At 43.2% G+C, this 21,833-nt stretch overlaps 2 protein-coding genes across 2 annotated transcripts in view; one reads left to right on the top strand and one right to left on the bottom strand.

Annotated features, from left to right (window-relative positions):
• Positions 1-192: 192 nt before the first annotated feature.
• LOC145425940 (uncharacterized) lies at positions 193-3,897 on the top strand. The gene is made up of 3 exons (XM_080299453.1): positions 193-511; positions 1,417-1,743; positions 1,824-3,897. The coding sequence occupies exons 1-3, from the start codon at positions 385-387 to the stop codon at positions 1,886-1,888; spliced, it is 519 nt and encodes a 172-aa protein (XP_080155579.1). The 5' UTR covers positions 193-384; the 3' UTR covers positions 1,889-3,897.
• Positions 3,898-5,939: 2,042 nt separating this feature from the next.
• Positions 5,940-21,833, bottom strand: part of LOC113019585 (uncharacterized) — a 62,129-nt gene continuing 46,235 nt past the window's right edge. The window contains exons 10-12 of the mRNA XM_080299396.1: positions 12,169-12,342; positions 8,799-8,845; positions 5,940-8,663 (exon numbers count right to left, since the gene is read on the bottom strand). Of these exons, the coding sequence (XP_080155522.1) occupies positions 8,131-8,663; positions 8,799-8,845; positions 12,169-12,342 (754 nt within the window). The 3' untranslated portion in view covers positions 5,940-8,130. The remainder of the gene's footprint in view (positions 8,664-8,798; positions 8,846-12,168; positions 12,343-21,833) is intronic.

Genomic DNA, 21,833 nt, shown 5'->3' with positions numbered 1-21,833 from the left:
CTGTTTCCGGTTCTGTTGCTCCATTGATGTTAGTTCCCTTTTGTGATCTCTTTGTTATTTGTATCCCTGCTTCAAAATGAAACTTAAAAGCATCAGGTGACATTGCACATTGCTCATAACAGTTAGGTTCAGAAAGGAATCTGTCAAAGGAAGTTTGCTGCTGATGCTGTACAGCTCATGTTGTGCTTGGTTGTTCTTTCAGTTTGTGAGGTGGAGGTGGGTTCAGGTGTGACGTCTGCCAAGCTGCCCTGCAAAGCCACAGTTCACCTGTCTCAGGTAAATAAAGTTGTGTGGAAGGACAGAGATGGCAGGATAGTCCACGTGTATCAGGAAGACTCTGATCAGCCTGAAAAACCGCACAGACGTTACAGGAGCCGAACAGAAATGAATGAAGACCTCAGTCTGACCCTGACATACCCCACAGAAACTGACACAGACACCTACACCTGCACCGTCTACAGCAGGGAGGGAAAAGTCCTGATGGAGAAAAAAGTGGAGCTGAAAGTCAAAGGTCAGTGTTGCAAATGATCCTTATTCACAGATTGTGTGTGACAATTTGATGGTTTGGAAGAACTAATGAAGGTATTTGTGGGAAATTGATGGAAGAGAAACTGTTAAATATTAGCAGTTAATGAGGCGGCCAAGCTCGAAGATAAATTTGAACACAGCAGATACTACGGTTATTCTGTCTAAAATTTTAAATTGTTTCATGATCGGAAACATTTATGGGTGACAAATAAATAAAACCATATTAACCCCGGAGAACCCATGCTCTGCTTCTGCGTAAAGTCCAGTTCACCATTACCTTTTTATAATTATTTGAACAATTCAGGAAACCAATGGGGTCGGCTCTGACCCCATTGGTTCTCCAGGGTTAATATGGTTTTTAACGTTAGATAAGATAACCCCGGTATATACAAAATGCAGTTTTTAAATGCTGATGGATGACAGTGAGCTGAGTTTCTCTTGTTCACAAGGAGCTCACCCAAAACCCTGGCTGATTGTGACACCCGTTTTCATACCTTGGCTCATGTGATTTTGTAGAGGATCATCAGGGGGTCATTTGTCCCTCTTTGGGGTGTTACTCCCACTGGGTTTAAATCTGGGACTCCCCACCATTTGACCTTTAGAACTGAAGAAGCTTCTCGGATCAGAGGTGAAACGTCTTCAAGCAACTTACCAGATGCTTTTTTTCCCAAGCTCCTTAGACTATTCTGTCTAAGATTAAAAACATTTTATGATCTGAAACATTTATGGGTGACAAATATGCAAAAACAAAAAGAAAGAAATCAATTACTTCATGGTACTGCATGTTAGAAAGCATCTGCAAGTGATTTAACAGAAAAAAAAACTGGTGGATTAAAAAGTCAAATGTTTGTCTTTATAGAGCTCATGTTGTGTTTGTTGTCCTCTCAGACTGTCATGTAGAAGTGAAGGACGGGGCGAAGTCTGTCCTGCTGCCCTTTCAAACCACAGAAAACCTGCCTGAAGACACTGAAGTGGTGTGGAAATGCCTTGAACCCAAGTACATGAAGGTCTATGTGTATGAGAACCGCTCTGACCATCCTGACAAACAGGACGAACATTACAAAGATCGAACGGAGATGAAGAAAGACCTGCTGACCGCTGGAGACCTCGGTCTGACCCTGAAAAACCCCACGGAGGGTGACAGTGGGAGATACGGCTGTGAGGTCAACAACAAGGAAACCTGGAGATACAAGAGAGTGTGGCTCACAGTCATAGGTTAGTTAGTGAGTTAGTTCATGATTTTTCATGTTGGTTTATTTATTTGTTTGTGTGACTCTCTTCTGTTTCCTCTGCAGGGAATAACCAGGCCAAGAAACAAACAGATAACATCAGGATCAGGTCCAATGATCAATCAGTTTGATGTGTTCGTTTGATTATTAATCTGATTTCAAAGAGCAAAGGTCCGTGAAGGACATCATGAACAGACAATGCATGGAAGGGCGGAAGATGATTTCACCTGATACTGAGCCCTTTGTTTGTTATTAGTCTCAGTGAGGTCAACAGTCTGTCCTCATATTTGTCAGTTCTCAGTATGATTAGACAAGCAACAGTGTCACTTTACTGTTGGCTGTTTCAGTAACATGAAGAAAGTACAGTGCAAGAAATATATCAATATCATCTGCATGTGATGTGAAAGAATGTGAAGCACCATTTATACATTTGTTCAATGAACATTTTATATAGACTAAGGTACACAAGTATTCATTAACCCTTTAAAACTGTTAGGAGCGGTAGACGGATGGATGGATGGACGGATGGATGGATAAAATCAGAGAATCAGAATCAGAATGGGTTTATTGCCAGATGTTGAGGTTTACAACATTAGGAAATTGCTGCGGTGCTTCAGTGCAAACAATAAGAATTAAAGTGCTATGTAGAAAGAAAGATATGTGCATGAGATATACATGAGATATATACATGAGAATAAGAATTATGAGTGCTACGTAGAAACATATATACACGAGTGCAGGTGGTGATCAGTGCCAAACATGAAATGATGCAGTGACACAGCGTAGGGTCATGTGTTAGTGGCGGGGACAGTCATGTGGTTATTGTTCATGTGTCCAACAGCAGAGGGGAAGAAACTGTTCTTATGGCGAGAGGTTCTGGTGCGAATGGACCGGAGCCTCCTGCCTGAGGGGAGCAGGTCAAACAGACTGTGTCCAGGGTGAGAAGGGTCAGCTGAGATCCGGGCTGCACGCCGCAGTGTCCTGGAGGTGTACAGGTCCTGCAGAGATGGGAGTCTGCAGCCAATCACCTTCTCAGCAGAGCGCACAACACGCTGCAGTGTTGGAGGAGTTGTACTTACATCTCATGCCATCAGCTTGTCCTAGGTCATGGTTTCCTCCCACATATAGCTTTGCAAAAATTGCATAAAAAGCACTTGCAGCAACAAAAACATAATATTCCAGAAACACGCTTTGCCGATCCGATCAGCTGTTTGTAACACTTCCTATGTTGAAATAGACGTAGACGAACGATGGCATGTCCATGTTACCTGCTTGAAACTGGAAGTAACGTCATTTTCACAAAAATTGTAGGTTGTTTTTTTGTTTTTTTACCTTCGACACCTGTTACGACCCGTCTAGGGCCAGGCCATAACATGAGTGAGGCATTCGCTTCCCCCCCCCCAAGACCTAAGCAGCCACAAGAAACAAATCCGTTAGATATGAGGTGATTTGTTTACAATGTGAAATAAAGGAACCAAAACGGGAGTGTCAACACTTCAGGGTGAGCCAAGGCCAAAACAATAAACAAAACAAATCTACACAAATCCCGCACCCCTGACCTTACCAAAACAAAGTCGAAAATAAAGACAGAGTCTGACCTCCTTAACTAACTCAAAACAGGAGAAAACGGGTGGTCAAAAGAAACGGCAGCTCACCCCTACCCACTCCACTTCCACAACTTTCAAGCGCACTGCAGCCAGTGGCTGCCACAGGAGTACTGCTGGGTCATGAGGAGAAACGCGAGGACCTCTCCCCACTGTAGCACTCCAGCCTCCTTTTAATGGGCGGGTCCTCCAGCTGGGACCAGTCACATCGGGGCGGTGTATCCACGCACCAATCGGAGCAGGGCCCTGGCACAGCTAAATTAACATAAAAAGACACAACACCTGCACAAAACAAACACATGGACATGCGAGTTCGTAACACACCTTTAAAGCCTACACTGGTGTTTTTACACTGTATAGTTTCTGGAATGCTTAGAACTCAAATTGCTTTGAATAGTTTATTTTGATGCACATGCTTTTTTTTTGCAAATTTAGATTACAATATTTATTTTCGTTTTTCCTGCAGTATATAAAAATTGGTGTATCTCAAAAATAAAACTATGACGACACTCAAAATAAATTTCTTGTTGTTGGAAGCTATTTTGTGCAAGTTTTTTGTATTTACTGGTTTGAGGGATAAACATCTGGAATTTCTATAACTACAAATATATGTAAAAAAAAATGAAGAACAATTTAAATTTTTTTTGTTGTTTATTTCACTTTTTTGCAATTTATGTAGTTACTATGGACTTAATGCATACACATATTACAATTTGGTCTATAATAGTTGTATTGATGTATGGCAACTTAAAATGCAGCATGAAAAAATATAAAGATAAGCTGTGGCAGACTTCTATGGTAGGTCGTAAAGGGTTAAATAAACAGCATTTATACATCCGTTTTCCTCTGCTTACCCATTTCAGATTCAGGAGGGCAAAAGTTGGAGCACATCCTGGACACGCTGCCAGTCTAAAGTTCCTCTCATAGCACTCAGTTACTCAGTTCAATTTTATTCATACAGCACCACATCACAACAACAGTCACCTCAAGGCACTTTATATATTAAGGTAGACCGTAAAATGTTACAAATTTTGAGAAAACCCAACAATCATATGAGCAAGCACTTTGGTGACAGTGGGAAGGAAAAATTCCCTTTTATCCATTCTTTATTTGTCAAGGGATTATACAGACTTGTACACATTATATGCTTCTTACATGACATTAGATTTTGCAAACCAATTTGGCTTTTATTGTAAACCAAAAAAAGTATGATAGAGAAAAGAGTATGTATGCATCCAGGTACGCACAGGCTCACTCCTGGTGGCTGCGTGTTGAGGCCTGGAGCCTGGGGCTCGCTCGGGCCCCTTCGGGGGTGGGGTGCCCTCGGCCTCTCGGCCTGGGGCTCGGTCACTCTGGCACAGCTGGCTGCCGGCGGAGCTCATGGGCACGTGACTGCAACCCCCCCTAGCCTATGCTCTGCGGCTGCTGAGTGACCCCTCATCTGGGACTTCATGCCCTGGAGGATGGGGCTGTGGAAAAACTAGTCCATGCATTCATCTTTAGTAGGCTTCACTACTGTAACAGCATCTTTACAGGTCTACGTAAAAAATCAGTCAGACAACTGCAGCTCACTCAGAACTCTGCTGCTCGAGTCCTCACTAAGACCAAAAAAGTGGACCACATCAGTCCAGCTCTGAGGTCTTTACACTTTACACTTTCTGCAAAAGTTTATATATTTTTTTCTTTTGTGATGTATTCTCATGTGTAAGACACTTGCTTGGCAACCCAGCTAACGTTAGTACTGCTCTATTTTAGCAATCTTTTCTATAATTAATTCAGTATTTTTAACCCTATTCTCGTAATTAACTCAATATTAATGACTTTAATCTCGTAACTGACTTTTTTTTTCCTAAATATGGTGTAAAACTGCCTCGTAATATTATTTATTTCTATGGTCAGAAATTATTTTTGTAATCTTCTCACCAAAACAGACCTGAAATAATCCCTACATGTTCCATCTGTCATGGTCCCCGTGCCTGCTCGGTTGGCCCTGTGTGGCTACATGTTATGTTTTTGTCTGTTCTCTCTCTCCTCTCTCTCTGCTCGCTGCCTGGGCGGAGCTCATTGTGAGCTCCCGGCCTCCACCACCTGTAGGCTATCACCTGTGGCTCCTCACCTTGTTTGCTCCCGCTACTTAAGGCAGTGACTGAGAGCACCTCGCCGCTGGACTATTGAGTAACGCTCGTCAGTGCTACTTTAGCCTCAGCCAGTTTTGAGCTCTGTCCGTGAAAGTTCCGTGTTAACTCTTGTTCTCTGTATGCAGATCTCTCGTGCTTGGTTTGGGGACTCTGGACGCTTTTCCCGACTCCTCTCTGCACCCCTGGGAACCCTGGCCCCTTCTCCTTCACCTGTATATAGTGCACCTGGAGTGTGTAAATAAACCTGTTTTTCTGAGACTTCAGTCTGCGCCGAGTCCTCCCTGCTCCGCCGTGACACTATCTTCATTTGCAGGAATGAGAAAGCCAAAAACCAAACCATGCCCTTCCTGTCAGGCTCCAAACACCTGCAACAGGAAGATGTGCAGTGGATGCCTGGGCAGCCTGAAGCCGTGAAGTAAGAAACTAACAAGACATGAATATACACATAAAATATTTATTCATAAAAGAGCATAAATAAAAAAGTTATTCACATCAGAATAACATCGTCACACTAAAGACATCAAACTAGAAAAAACTTCAACTATTTTAATTTAAGCTACCTCTGATTTTTAATTTAATTGGCTATTAACTAAGAGACAAAACATTTCAAGATGGATAATTTAGAACAGTTTAGAATAGAATAGAATTCAACTTTATTGTCATTGCACATGTCACAGGTACAGGGCAACGAAATGCTGTTTGCATCCATCCAGAAGTGCTTTAGCCATGATATAGATATATTACAATATATGTTAGCAATAATATAGATATGTAAGTATATTACAGAAATGGGTCTATTATGGTCAAGGTAACTTTATTTATACTCATAGGCAAGGTAAATTTGCTTTACAGAAAAAATGACAGCATTTGACATCCCTTTAAAAACACACATACCTAGTACAGATATAAACCTCACTGTGGCACATATATAGTAATTTTAATATTTCGAATCAAAAACAGTTCTTATTTAATTCAGTGACAGCAACGGGGACAAAGCTATTTTTGTCCTGCATCTCGGAAATAGAAACCTCCGTCCTGAGGGAAGAAGCTGAAATTCACCCCTTAGAGGATGGGAACCATTTTTAAGGATTGATAAAGCCATCCTCTGTACCTGCTCAGAGTACAGGGAGGCTAAACAAGACTGTGGCTCACCTATCAGACGACTGGACCATCTCACTATCTGATTTAGAGAGTTTTTCTCTGTGACAGAGGTCTGACCGAACCATGCCACCAAACAAAAGGATAAAACAGACTCAATAAAAGAACGAGAAAACAAAGTTAAAAAATTTTTGTCAATGTGGAAATGAACAAGTTTCCTAAGGCAATAAAGGTGCTGGTGACACTTTTTACAAACTGATTTGCAATTTTGATCAAAGTTCAGTTTTTCATTTATTATGGTCCAAAGATATTTATATGATTGCACTTGCTCTATTTTCTGACCTTTAATTAAAGTGACTCCATGCCCATTTTGTTGTTTCCTAAAATCAACAACCATGTCTTTTGTTTTAGATATGTTCAGCTGGAGATAAGACTCCTCCCACCACTGAACAAAGTCATCAATGACTGGGCCGTGGTTAATTTCACCCTCTTTCAGAAAGCTGACAATAACAGAGTCATCTGCATATTTAATGATGGCCCTGTTTTCATATCTGCTCTGACACATGTTTGTATAGAGAGTGAATAATAAGGGCGATAGGACGCACCCTTGAGGAGAACCTGTGGAGGAGAACACTGGGTCAGACAGAACCCCATTTATTCTCACTTTTTGTGACCTGTCAGTTAAAAGATCTAAAATCCAGCACACCAGGTTTTTCCTGATTTCAAACTGTTCTAAAAAGTATTTTAATTAAAATATGGGGCTGTATTGTATTACAAGCCGAAGAAAAATCAATGAAAAGAAGTCTTGCAAAAGTCCCTTTACTCTCTACATGTTTAAGAATCAGATTTAGTAAAGTCAAAAGTGCGTCCTCCACTCCTCTGTTGGGCCTGTATGCAAACTGCATTGGATCCAGTTGATGTTCAGTTTCTTTCATAATCACATTTCTGAGGATTTTTTCAAAGACTTTCATGACAACTGAAGTGAGGCAACAGGCCTGAAGTCGTTTAGATTTAGGGACAGGAACCACGACTGCTTCTTTGCAAAGAGAGGGCACATGTTGTGTTTGCAAGGATTTATCAAAAATAACCTGAAATATAGGACTGAGTTCATCAGCACAAGATTTAATTAGGCAGCCACTAATATTATCAGGACCCTGGCTCTTGTTCACATTGACTGTATGAAAGGCCTTTTTGACATCGCTGAGGTCAATGATAAAGTGCTGAGTATCTCTCAGTTTCTGTTTCACTTCCAAAATATCCTCGCTGAAATCAGAAGAACTAAAACGAGCATAAAACATATTTAAAGCGTTTGCAAAATCTCTGTCTGAATTAAAACCATCTAAAATGATCTGACTGCTGCTCTGGGGATTTTGAAACCCTGCTGTGGTTTTCATACAAGTCCAAGCAGACCCAATATTTGTTGCAGCAAATTTGCTTTCAAGAAGGTTTTTGTAGCTCTGTTTTGCTTTCAAGATCTCGATTCTCAGTTCCTTGGAGTGTTTCTCTAACAGGGAGACACTCTTTACACTCAACTCAGCACAGTGTCACTGAGGAACCAAACCACAGTCCAAACCCAGGATAAAGAGTTTGAGTGAATGTGGTGTTGAAGGTGTGGAGGTGGATCAGAGTGTCAGAGGAGACTCTGTAGAAGGACAGAGTGCCAGCAGGACAGTCCACATACACTGCCACTCTGTTAGAGACAGAGGAGGAGGAGGAGGAGGAGACAGATTCTGATGTCTGGTTATGATAGACGGAATCAGGACGACCATCATAGCATGAAAGACTCCATGACTGATCATTCCATCCAAACGCACAGTAATCACTGTCTCCTTTCCATCCAATTCTTCTGTAACTCACTGATATAAAAACTCTTCCTCTCCACTCGACCTCCCAGTAACAGCGACCAGTCAGACCAGTTCTACACAGCAGCTGGTAACAGCCATCAAATCTGTCTGGATGATCAGGATATGACTGAATCTCCTCCACATGTGTCACCTTCCTGTTGTTGTCAGACAGTTGGAGTTTTGTGTGCACTGTGTTTGTGTCGATTGTGAGTTCGCAGGAATCTGATGGAGAGAACAAACACAATCCAGCTGCAGTTATTGATCCATCATCTGTTCATTGAAGATGATGACTCCTGACATCAGAGATGTGAATGTGTGCTGCTTTGTTTTCATGAATCCCATTAAAAACACACTTACACTTCCTCAGACCTGGTCTCAACCATCGTTCTCCAGCAGGCTCCACCCTGAAAGGAGGAGGGGGGTCAGACCAGCACAGTCAGCATGCATACATGGACATTACATGGCTCTCATATACATACTGTTAGACATTGATAAAGGAACAGTCCAACATTTTCACAAATACACTTCAATCCATATGTGGATCAAACTGCTGATAAGTTGGATTGATCCTGTATCTGTCTGTACACAGCTGTATTGAATGAAATATGAATGATTCAAACTCTGACCTTCATTATCTTAATATTCCTCTTATGTTAAGCTGGGGAGGAAACTGGCCTGCATTTGCTGTCCACCAGAGCTTATCAACAACAAAAAACAGCTTGTGCATCAACATAGACTATTTCCACAGTGAAATTTGAGTTCTAAGCATGCCAGAAACTATACAGAAAAGCCAAAAATGACTTTAAAAACCACCAGTATAGGCTCATAAAGGCCCTAAAGAGAAAAACTAAATTTTAAGTGAATGTAGCACTGGCTTCTGCACTATGAGCATCATGTTAGCAAAGGTAGGAGAGCCAAGCACGAAAGACGGCACCGCAGAAAACATTTTTTCGGCGAAAGTTATGTTCAAAAAAAGTGCCCCTCCGACAGCCAAACCCATCTGTTCTCTGATTGGATTGTTACATTTGTGATTGACATGACATTGACCAATCAGATGAGAGGAAGAAAAATAGGGTCAAGATTCGTACTTGTAATTTGCAGGGTTTTTTTTTTGCTAAGTCCACACACAAATCTTTTTTACACACACACACATTCTTTTTACACATACAAAACTGATTTACAAGTACAAAATATTTATGACCACATTTTGAACCCATAGTTTTTATTCAAAGACTTTATGGCTTTAATACCTGGTGGGCCGGTCTGTAGTCAAAATGCCCAATTTTTTGTCCCAGTCCAGCCCTGCAGGTTAATACTGGCAGTGTCACCATGCCAGCTGACTGTATTTCATCATCAGCCAGTGTTGTTCTTGATCAATATTACCAAAGTTTACCATAAGGCAGCATAGAAAGTATTTACTTGCTTTCAGGTTTCATTCAAATGTTAGTCTTTTCATTCGTTTCCCCACTTTTTTCCTGTTTCAAAATCAAACACCAGTTTGTGAGAAGATTATCTTCTTTTTTTAATAGGCATTGGTTTTGCATTGGCATTGGCTAGTTTGCCAATTGTATGTTAAAAATGTTTTTGCCCAAAACATATGGGGAGGAGGCCCCGGGGCAGACCCAGGACACGCTGGAGAGATTATATCTCTCGGCTGGCCTGGGAACGCCTTGGTATTCCCCCGGACAAGCTGGAGGAGGTGGCTGGGGAGAGGGAGGTCTGGACCTCTTTGCTTAGGCTGCTGCCCCCGCGACCCGGCCTCAGATAAAGCGGATGAAGATGGATGGATGGATGGACATATGTGCACTACATGTCAGTAAAAATACTATGCAAATATTGATGTCCTTATCTGCTGAACACTGACTGATTGTATCTCTTGTACTTTATCAACGCAGTATCTAAAAACTTTGCACCGTAGTGGTTAAAATCTCATTCTAATAAGAGTTAAAAGCGCATTTGGTTATTAGGTTTATAGGGTTATTGAATTATGGTTAACAGTTGGTAGAATTGTTTTTAGCATTATCTGCCAATAACATCTGCCACCTTTCCAAATCTGTGCCCCTACCTGCCCCCCCCCCCCCAACAAAAGTTTTCTAGACACGCCACTGTTTACGTTAGCTGTAAGTCACAACTAACCAAACAAGCTGGTTATGAAACTCTTTGGGAAGGTCAATGCCAGGGTGCTGGTGAGGAGAGTCCATCCGTTAGTTGAACCTCGGATACAGGAGGAACAATGCAGTTGTCGTCCTGGTCGTGGAACACTGGATCAGCTCTTCATCATCTCAAGAATACTTTAGGGTACATAGGAGTTTAGAGAACTTGAAGAAGGTATTCGACCATGTCCCTTGGTGGGTCCTGTGGGAGGTGCTCCGGGAATATGGGGTGTCTGGCCCATCACTACGGGCCAGAATCCTTATACACCATTGTAAGAGCTTGGTCTGCATAGCCGGCAATAAGTTGGACTTGTTCTTGGTGGGTGGTGGACTTCGCCAGAGCTTCCCTTTGTCATCAATTCTGTTCATAATTTTTATGGACAGAAATTCTAGGCTTCTAGGCTTAGCCAAGTGGGTGAGAAGCTCAGCCATTTGAGAAATGCTAAGAGTAGAGCCGCTGCTGATCTAGAGAAGGATGCCTCATCTAGAGATGATCTAGAGAAGGATGCCTCCTGGGGGCCTGAAGTTAAGGTTATTGGAAGTCAAGTCCCTTTGGATAAGTTAACTGATACCCTCGGTCTGCTTACTTCTCATCTTTCTCACACTATAAGGAATCTCGGAGTGTTTTAGATAACTATTTTAAATTAGAGAAGCAAGCATCCACTGTAGTGAAAACCAGGTTACGCGAAATTGCCAATCAAAGCCTTATCTTTCTCGAAGAGATCAAGAAACACAAATTCATGCCTTCATCACTTCCAGTCTGGATTACTGAGATTCTCTCTATTTCTCTTCATTGCTCACAGTTAGTCCAAAATGCTGCTGCACGTCTTTATCGGGTGTTAGAATGCACACATCACTTTAGTTCTGGCTCCATGTCAAATATCATATTAATTTTAATATTAGTTTACTTACTTTTAAAGTTACAAATAATATGGCACCCAGTTATTTAAGCCAACTCCTCAACATGGATGACCCCAAAAAAGCACTGATATTGTCTAACCAGATGTTCTTAGTACAACCAAGGTCTCAATTGAAGCATAGAGGAGATCTGGCATTTACAGTAGTATCACTCAGACACTGGAATAATCTGCCAGAGGATATTTGACTTCAAAGTCTATTCAGTCTTTTAAATCACATCTTAATGCTCACTTTTTCACTTTGGCTTTTAATTCAAGTTCAGAAAGATCATTTCTAACCTTCACTAAAGTGGTTTCTATGAAAGCTGACTAAAACTCTTCAAATAAGACCTTCCTCTCCAGAGGACTTGTTTGACAGCTACTCTTTCAAGAATTTTTGATATGAAAGGAAGGCTGGAGTTTAGCCTATAATTAGCTAAAACCACTGAGTCAAGAGATGGTAAATACATACAAGAGAATGATGGCCATGACAACCCAATGCCCAGTGAATATTTCATGCAGCAGAAACCCAAGAAAGAGAAGCAAGAGGAGGAACCATCATGTAAGGAGAGGCCCCTGCACGATATGTACCACTGGCAGATAGACACTTCCTCGCACATCCAGAAATCCTATCAGTGGTTGGATAAAACTGGACTGAAAAAGAGCACAGATCCATACCTGAGAGTGTCCAGTCTCCAGCCTAAATCCCTCAGACCAGCTGACAGCAGCTCCATTCCTGAGCCCCCTGGTTGATTGTAGCTCAGGTCCAGCTCTCTCAGATGGGAAGGGTTGGCACTCAGAGCTGATGCCAAACAAGTACAGCCTTCCTCTGTGATCAGACAGCCTGACAGACTACATACAAAAAAAACAGCAACAATTCAATCTATTTGCATCCTTTCAATTGAATTAAGCAGCATATAAGTGATGATTCCCATCAGTCATCTCACGTTTCTTAAGAGTGTAAGGGAGCACCCTACAAATCGAGGTCACGATTCAACTTTCTAGGAGAGACTGCTGTTAAAAAAAGGAAAAAAATATGTAGGTTCCACCTTTGGCTCATACCATCACCAGGCAAATTGAAGATATAGCAGGGGACACTAAGACACAGTTGTTGAAGAGGTACATAATTCAGGTTAATGAGTCTACTGAAATTGACGGCTAATACTACTTGTATGTGAAAGATATATGTGTGCATGACAACATTTTTTTTTTGCGCTGTCACTACCAAGCAAAACCAGTGGTGTAGAACTATTCAAAATTCTGAATGGTTACATATCAGAAAAACTGGATTGGTTTCTCTTGGTCTGCATATACACAGAGAGCTGAGTGGAGTTTGCACTTGACTGCAAGTCTATGCACTGTCATTTACAGGGAAATTGTGATTATCCAAAAAATGTTACTTGAACCTAAAAACACAATAAACAGTGTCATTAAAGTCATTAACTACATCAAAGCGAATGCCCTAAACTCAGGTCTATTCAAGCGGCTTTGTGATGAGATGGATGCAAAGCACAAATGCCTTCTCTTACACACAGAAGTAAGATGGCTAACTAAAGGGAGATCCTTGGTCAGAATTTGAGTAATGAAAGCTTGTGCCGAGACTTATTCCAGGAAAAAAACTGTGATCCAAACCAAATTGTGAAGTATGGTTGACATAAGTGACAAACATTGCATGTCCTTGTCTCCCATTACTCCCAAATGGACTGGCTTCTTAGGTGGGAAACAAACAGCACTGACATACAAGAACAAAGCATACACAAAGGAGAAGGAAGAAAAAAATTGAGCATATGCACTATTGGATTGATGGAGCATGTTTTACAGATGAAATGGTGCCTCAGATCATAAAGACTCATAGATGAGTACAATTGATGCTAATAAGACAAGATAAGTGCTGCAGAAAAAAACATCAATCTGCTGAATTTAAGTTTTTATTTTACCGCTGAATTCATTAACATCAAGAATAGATGGAGTGAAAATCATTATCATATCATCATTACATAATTCTGTGTGGTTTTCTCATTTTAGCTAATTTCAGCTCTAAAATATATACTACCAGCCAGGTTTGGACACACTTCATTTAATGTGTTTTCTTTATTTTTGTTACTTTCTATAATGTAGATAATAGCCATAATCAAACCTAGCGTAATAAGACTATCTATAATGATCAAAACAGCACAACAAAGAACTCAGAACAGAAGTATTGAATCCTCTTCTTTTTATTCTTTTACTGGACAGAGAAAATGCGGAGTGAGAGTATGCAAAGTATGTATAATTATTTTATTCAATCATTACTTTCCGGAAAGGGATGTGCACGAGGCTAAGCCACTTGCAGATCTGAAGCATTAAGCTGGATGTGTATAACATAGTCAGTTATACGTCACACACAGTTTCGATCAAAACAACTTCTGCGCTTCACTCTGCCTACTTCCTCTTTTCTGTCTGCATCCTGTTCCTTTGCAGCTCTGCACAAAGCGTTCTGCACAGTTTCCTGTCTCACTCAGCAATCTATGACCTTTCACATACTATATGACTGAAAGATGGCCTGCTTTAGTATACTGGCCTACATAAAACAATATAATCAGAAAATAAGCACTAAGAATATATATTTATTTCCTAACAGAAGCCATAATATAAAATACAAAAGACTCAAAACTGCTGGGTCACAAGGACCCAGAACAGTGACACCTAGGGTGTTGCCTAGGGATGGGTATCGAAACCCGGTTCTTGTTGAGAACCGGTTCCCACTGTTTCAATTCCCTGGAATTGTTTGCCGTTTTTGCAAATGATTCCCTTATCGATTCCAGTCGCCCAGTAGTGGTTTTAGATACGGGCGACACAGGCGGTTGCCCGGGGCGGCATCATGGTGGGGGGTGGGATCACAGGCATTGGCATTGGCAAAAAAAAAAAATGCTCGTACTCATGCTGCCCCAATGTCAGCCAGCGCATATTGGGAATGGCATAGGCACCAATCGGTTTTCTATCGCCCATTTATTCACTGCAAACCGTTTTATTCTCCGCGGGAGTTTGCTTCATTCATCCTGGCCGCTGTTTACATCCCGCCAGACGCGGATGCGCAGGCAGCTCAGTGCGCACTCGCGGAGCAGATACTGCACATGGAGCGGACATTCCCGGACTCTCTCATCATTGCTCTTGGGGACTTTAACAAAGCCAATCTGAGCCATGAGCTTCCGAAATATAAGCAGTATATTAAATGCCCGACCAGAGAGGAGAGGACATTAGACCACTGCTACAGCACGATCAGCGGGGCCTATCGCGCGGTGCCCCGCGCTTCACTCGGACTTTCTGACCACGTCATGATCCACCTAATCCCCGCGTACAGACAGAGGCTGAAGCTCTCCAAACCTGTCGTGAGGACTAAAAAACTGTGGAGCAACGAGGCTGTGGAGGAGCTTCGCACGTGTTTGGAGTCCACAGACTGGGACACAATGAAGGCTGCTTCTAACAGCTTGGACGAGTTCACGGACACTGTCACCTCCTATATCCACTTCTGTGAGGACAGCATTGTGCCATCACGCACCAGGGTGAGTTATAACAATGACAAACCCTGGTTTACTCCTAAACTCAAAAAGCTGTGGCTGGAAAAGAGAAAGGCGTTCAGAAGCGGAGACAGGGACTGCTACAGAGAGGCCAAGTACAGGTTCACTAAAGAAGTGGACATTGCTAAACATCAGCACTCTGAGAAGATGCAGCAGCAGATCTCAGAGAATGACTCGGCCTCTGTGTGGAAAGGTTTTAGGAATATCACAAACTACAAGCCTAAAACCCCCCACTCCACTGACGACTTGCTCTTAGCCAACACCCTCAACGACTTCTACTGCCGTTTTGACGAGCCATCAGGCAGCCTTCACACCTCCAACGGCCCCAACAATAGAGGCACTTTGGACACTCATTCCCCCACCTCTCCCCCCTCCATAGAGCCATCACCACCTTCAAACTGTTCACCTACAACACCCGCCCCCTCACCCCACACAAAAGAGGATTTCACACCACCTCCTCCGACCACAACTCTTCATATTCATGAAGCAGATGTGAGGAAGCAGTTTAGGAGTCTGAATGCTCGGAAAGCTCCCGGCCCAGACGGTGTGTCTCCTGCCACCCTCAGACACTGTGCAAACGAGCTGGCCCCAGTGTTTTCTGGCATTTTCAACTCCTCACTGCAGGCATGTCATGTGCCTGCCTGCTTCAAGTCCTCTACCATAATCCCTGTCCCCAAGAAACCTAGGATCACTGGACTAAATGACTATAGACCCGTGGCTCTGACATCTGTGGTCATGAAGTCATTTGAGCGCCTGGTTCTCTCCCATCTCAAGACCCTCACGGCCCCCCTCCTGGACCCCCTGCAGTTTGCATATAGAGCCAACAGGTCTTTAGATGACGCCATCAACATGGCCCTACACTTCATCCTGCAGCATCTGGACTCCCCAGGAACCTACGCCAGGATCCTGTTTGTGGACTTCAGCTCTGCCTTCAACACCATCCTTCCAGACCATCTCCGAGGCAAGCTTTCCCAGATGAATGTGCCTGATCCCATCTGCCGGTGGATCACTGACTTCCTGACGGACAGGAAGCAGCATGTGAGGCTGGGAAAGAATGTCTCGGACTCCCGGACCATCAGCACCGGCTCCCCTCAGGGCTGTGTTCTTTCTCCTCTGCTCTTCTCCCTGTACACCAACTGCTGCACCTCCACCCACCAGTCTGTCAAGATAATAAAGTTTGCAGATGACACCACCGTTATTGGGCTCATCTCGGACGGGGATGAGTCTGCCTACAGGAGGGAGGTTGAACGTCTGGTGTCCTGGTGCAGCCACAACAACCTGGTGCTGAATGCCCAGAAGACAGTGGAGATTATTGTGGACTTCAGGAAGCACACAGCTCCACTCCCCCCCATCATCCTGACTGACACCCCCATCACCTCTGTGGACTCATTCCGCTTCCTGGGTACCACCATCACCCAGGACCTGAAGTGGGAGCCCACCATCACCTCCGTCATCAAGAAAGCCCAGCAGAGGATGTACTTCCTGAGGCAGCTGAAGAAATTCAACCTGCCAACACGGACGATGATGCAATTCTACACTGCAATCATCGAGTCCATCCTCACCTCCTCCATCACCGTGTGGTACGCTGGAGCCACTATCAGGGACAAACAGAGACTGCAGCGTGTTGTGCGCTCTGCTGAGAAGGTGATTGGCTGCAGACTCCCATCTCTGCAGGACCTGTACACCTCCAGGACACTGGGGCGTGCAGCTCGGATCTCAGCTGACCCTTTGCACCCTGGACACAGTCTGTTTGACCTGCTCCCCTCAGGCAGGAGGCTCCGGTCCATTCGCACCAGAACCTCTCGCCATAAGAACAGTTTCTTCCCCTCTGCTGTTGGACACATGAACAATAAACGTACGACTGTTCCCGCCACTAACACATGACCCTACGCTGTGTCACTGCATCATTCCATGTTTGGCACTGATCACCACCTGCACTCATGTATATATCTTTCTACGTAGCACTTTTAATTCTTATTCTCATGTATATATCTCATGTATATCTCATGCATATATCTTTCTACGTAGCACTTTTAATTCTTATTCTTACTTTTATTTTTTCATGTCTATTTAAGCGCAATTTATGACAGTATGTTTGCACTGAAGCACCGCAGCAATTTCCTAATGTTGTAAACCTGCTCAACATTTGGCAATAAAACCCTTTCTGATTCTGATTCTGATTTGCTGGGAGTAAGGGCGCCCTCCGTTTGCGAGGTGTGCCCAGGGAGGAGAGGGCGGGGCGGCGGGAGATTCTCTGACCGGCTGGAGCAGCATCTAATAACCAACTCGCAAAATAAAACAAAATAAAAAACAAACCAACAAAAACACCAGACATCATGATACAGACAAAATTCTATACACGAAAGGTGAGCACGAGAGCCCTCGGTGCGCCTGCTCGCTGCTGAAGTCAAAGTAAACTTTATTGTCATCTCCGCTACATACAGTCCAGTATATAGAGAGAGGAGACGACGAGGCTCCAGTTAGAGCAGTGCAAGTAAACAAACAATATATATAAGAAGAGTAAGAAAACAAATATACACTTTAGGACTCGGGGGTAAAGGGATCAATAACAATTTAAATTTTAAAGTTTGATGATTTAAAGTCTCACACACAACCCGTCGAAAGGGGAGGGGGCCCTACTGCTTCCAAATAGAGCACATTTCATTCATAATGATGTAAATCCAAGCCCATTATGTATTCATGATTTGAATCCTGGGTTGTGTGAAATCTCAGAAATGCACCCTAGACAAAGTGAATCTGTGAACTAAGGTGTAGGTGTGTTAGATTATGTTGTGGTGATCCTCAGGATGAAGGATTGGTGTTCATACTGGAGTGCAAAATTAAAACCAATGGAAGATGGACAAGAAAAGTTCAAAGCCATCAGGTGCTCGGTTTAGAAAAAAGAGAAAAGAAGAGGAGGAGAAACGAGCAAAAGATACAGATAAGCAGATGTGTCATTGGATAATGGCAGGTCATCCTGAAACAATCAGAATCAGAATACTTTATTAATCCCTAAGGAAATAATGTGGGTTACAGTTGCTCCAAGAAGAAATGGTAAAAATAGCAACAGTAACAGACTAAACTCCAAACAATACATTATGTTAGAGAGGGAGTGTTCGCCCAGGGCACCAAACAGACTAGGACCGCCACTGCAGTAGTCCCGAATGACGTCACCACGTTGCGTTGGCTGAAACGCTCAAAAGTTTGGTTATACTTTACAAGAGCGGATGACAACAGTGCAACTTGCAATACTTGAAAAGTAGATGTTTCATTTAAGGGAGGAAACATTACAAATATGCAAAACCATTTGCTCACAAAACACGTGATAACCTTAAATGAATGTCGTGTTTTTAATTCCGCTCCGGACTCGTGAATCTCAACCCAGCAGCAGCGGTAACGTTTGCACGTCCTCTCCCGTTAATGCGGCAGGTAAATAATCAACTAACAGTGCATATTATGTTAGCGCAATCTGCCTTATTACAAGACCTGCCATTACTGTGCATTTAGTGACCATGATGAGAGAGAGTCTGGCTCAGACTTTGGCAGTTCTCGCTGCAGTCTACCGGTAGCGTCTCCTTTCAAGCCAGGATAGACGAATGTCACCGAGCAGTTTGTGGTCAAAGCCTTGCACCCGTTTGCCACAGCAGATGCCCCCGATTTTCGGTAAGTGAATGTGTTTAATTGTAGGCAGGGACATTACTGGATATTCTTGTGTAATTGCTATAGAATCATTTATGTTATACTTTGTTATTGCTACAGACGAATATTTATTTTATTATTTTACATTTACAATTTTTTTTCCCGGGGTCCCTGTGACACCCCATTGAAGAGCTGTAGGCTGCGGATCTCTTAAGATCTCACTGCTGGGTTTGTAAGGCCATGTTACTCCTAAATTTCTATCTTGTTCAAAGAGAAGATATAAAACAAAGTTCTAAGCTAATCAAACTTAGTGTTCTCCTTTTTTAAAAAGAATTGATAAGAGAATCGATAAGAGAATCGATATAGAATCGAATCGTTAAACAGAATCGAAAATGGAATCGGAATCGTGAAAATCTTGCCTGGTGTGGTATACCCCAGCTTCTATGGCTCGTGTGCTCAGAGCTTGTTCCTGTGTGGCGATAACTGGTGCCTCTGTGCTGTGTTTAGTCCAGCCACTGGTAGGATTTCTGGATGTCAGCAATCTCCTTGATCTGCCAGTTGTACATACCATGCAGTGCCTTGTCCTTACAGGATTTTCCTCCTCTTCCTCATCTTTTTTGGTTTCTGTTGCCTGAGGTATTCAATGAGCACGTTGTCAGTTGGGGCCATTCTCCCGATGTACTCATTTTTTTTTTTTTGCCTCATCCTGGACTGTGGTGCTGACACTCACCAGTCCCTGGCCTTGTTCCTTCTGCTTAATGTACAGCCTAAGGGTGCTGCATTTGGTGTGAAACCCTCCATGCATGGTCAGGAGCTTTCTTGTCTTGATGTCAGTGGCTTTTATCTCCTCCTTTGGCCATCTTATTATCCCAGCAGGGTATCTGATAACGAGCAGGAAGTAGGTGTTGATAGTCTGGATCTTGTTCTTACCGTTCAGCTGACTATTCAGGACTTGCCAGGACCCTCTGCAGCTACTTGTTGGTTACCGTTTTTCTAGCAGCCTCTTCATGGTTCCCATTTGCCTTGTAACTGTTGTCTATGTCTGCAATGTCGCTTAGTGGTAGTTTGATCCCTTTAGTTCCCACTACTTTCCCCCTCTTTGTTACCACTGACTACACTGATGTCTGACAGGAGCTTCCATGTGGTATTACGGCAGGTTATTGATTGGTAGTTGGATGGGACCAGTCCCTTCTTTGGTCCTTGAGGATCGGGACTGTCTGGCCTTTGGTTAGCCATTCTGGATGTCTCCCATCGACTAGCAGCTATGTAAGTGAAATTGGCACCCCCACCTTCTTCAAATCCAACAAAAGTGGTATCAAACGTTTGTGCTACGTTTGTGCTGGTTTGTGCTGCTAAAATTGTTGTTTGTGCTGCTTGTTTTAAAGATATTAATGAAAATGTAAAGGTCAAAAGGTCAACCAGCCCCCCTACATTACCCAAATCAAACAAGATTGATGTCAAACGTTTGTGCTACGTTTGTGCTGGTGTGTGCTGCAAAAAGTTTCGTTTGTGCTGCTATCATTTTAAAGATATTAATAAAAATTTCTAAAGGTCATCAGAGGTCAACCAGCCCCCCCTCCCCCCCACATTAATGGAATCAAACAAAATTGATGTCAATCAGTTGTGCTATGTTTGTGCTGGTTTGTGCTGCAAAACATTTTGTGTGTGCCGCGATCATTTTAAAAATATTAATAAAATAACGTCTGGATGCGTGCTTAATCATCCAGGTACTGTAAGTAAATCCCAAAAGGTTGATTCTTTTCATCTGGACATTTTCGGTTAGAGAAACGTTTCGTCACTCATCCAAGTGACTTCTTCAGTCTCAGCTGACTGCAGGTTTCCCCAACCTTATAAACAGTACATTTGCATAGTGAAGGAAACTAGCGCCACTGAATGAACAATGTGTTGGGGGGTTAGTTCCATGACTGTTAGTATGCAAATTCTTATGACCATTGATCAATGACAACTAATCAAAGCCTACTGATCAATGGCCATGAGTACCATTCACAGAAAGTGGGGATTGGCTACAATCACAGCATTGTAAGATGGCGAAAGATGTACCCTTGGGCCCCCCTTCTCGATTCAGAGATGGTCAGCATCCTGACAGCCCAATGGACGAAGCTGTCTCTCAGTCTGCGTGTTCTGGCCCGGAGGCTCTTCAGTATCCTTCCTGATGGCAGCAAACTGAAGATGCTGTTGAAGGGATGAGTGGAGTCACCTGTAATGGAGAGGACCTTCCAGATGAGGCAGGTGCAGTAGATCTCCTGGGGAGGGAGGCAAGAGAGGTCCCCACAATGCTCTCGGTTGCTCTCACTACCCGTTGTCATTTTTTCCTGCCGAACCCAGTGCAGGAGTCATACCACACAGTGATGCAGCTGGTGACGATACTCTCAACTGTGCCTCTGTAAAAGGTGCTCATAATGGGGGTTGAATCTCTTGTGCTTCTCAGTTTGCAGAGGAAGTAGAGTTGCTGTTGGTCTTCTCCACATTCAGGGACAGGTTGTTGTTGCTGTACCACTCTGCCAGATGGTTAACTTCACCCCTGTAGTAGATCTCATCGTGGGTCAGCAGAGTGAAGAGAAGGGGGCTCAACACACATCCCTGGGGAGCCCCCGTATTTAGTGTTCTTGGGCTGGAGGTGTTGCTGCCAACCCGTACTGTATGCTGTCTTCCTGTCAAGAAACCTAGCAGCCCGTTATACAGCAAGGTGCTGATCCCCAGCAGATCCAGTTTGTGAATGAGTTGCTGTGGAATGATGATGCTGAAGGCTGAACTGAAGTCTATGAACAGCACTCTGACATATGAGTCTCTAGTGTTCAGATGTGTGAGGGCTGAGTGAGGGGCAGTTGAAATTCCATCATCAGTTGAGCGTTTTGACCGATATGGGAACTGAAATGGATCCAGGTTGGGGGAAAGTGGTAATTTGATTTGATGCATGACTAACCGTTCAAAGCACTTAACTTAATAATGATGGAGGTGAGTTTGACAGGACGGTAGTCCTTAAAGCAGGAGGTAGATGACTTCGTGGGTTCAGTAATGATGGTGGAGGCTTTGAGGCATGTGGGAACGACGGCCTGACCCTAGTGATGTGTTAAAGATGTCTGTGAAGACATTTGTGAGTTCCACAGCATAGTCCGTCAGTGCTCG

The sequence above is a fragment of the Astatotilapia calliptera genome, chromosome 3 (assembly GCF_964374335.1).
Source record: "Astatotilapia calliptera chromosome 3, fAstCal68.1, whole genome shotgun sequence".
Classification (NCBI taxonomy): Eukaryota; Metazoa; Chordata; class Actinopteri; order Cichliformes; family Cichlidae; genus Astatotilapia; species Astatotilapia calliptera.
Note: the sequence above shows the minus strand (reverse complement) of the source record. Positions and strands in the feature narration are given on the sequence as shown.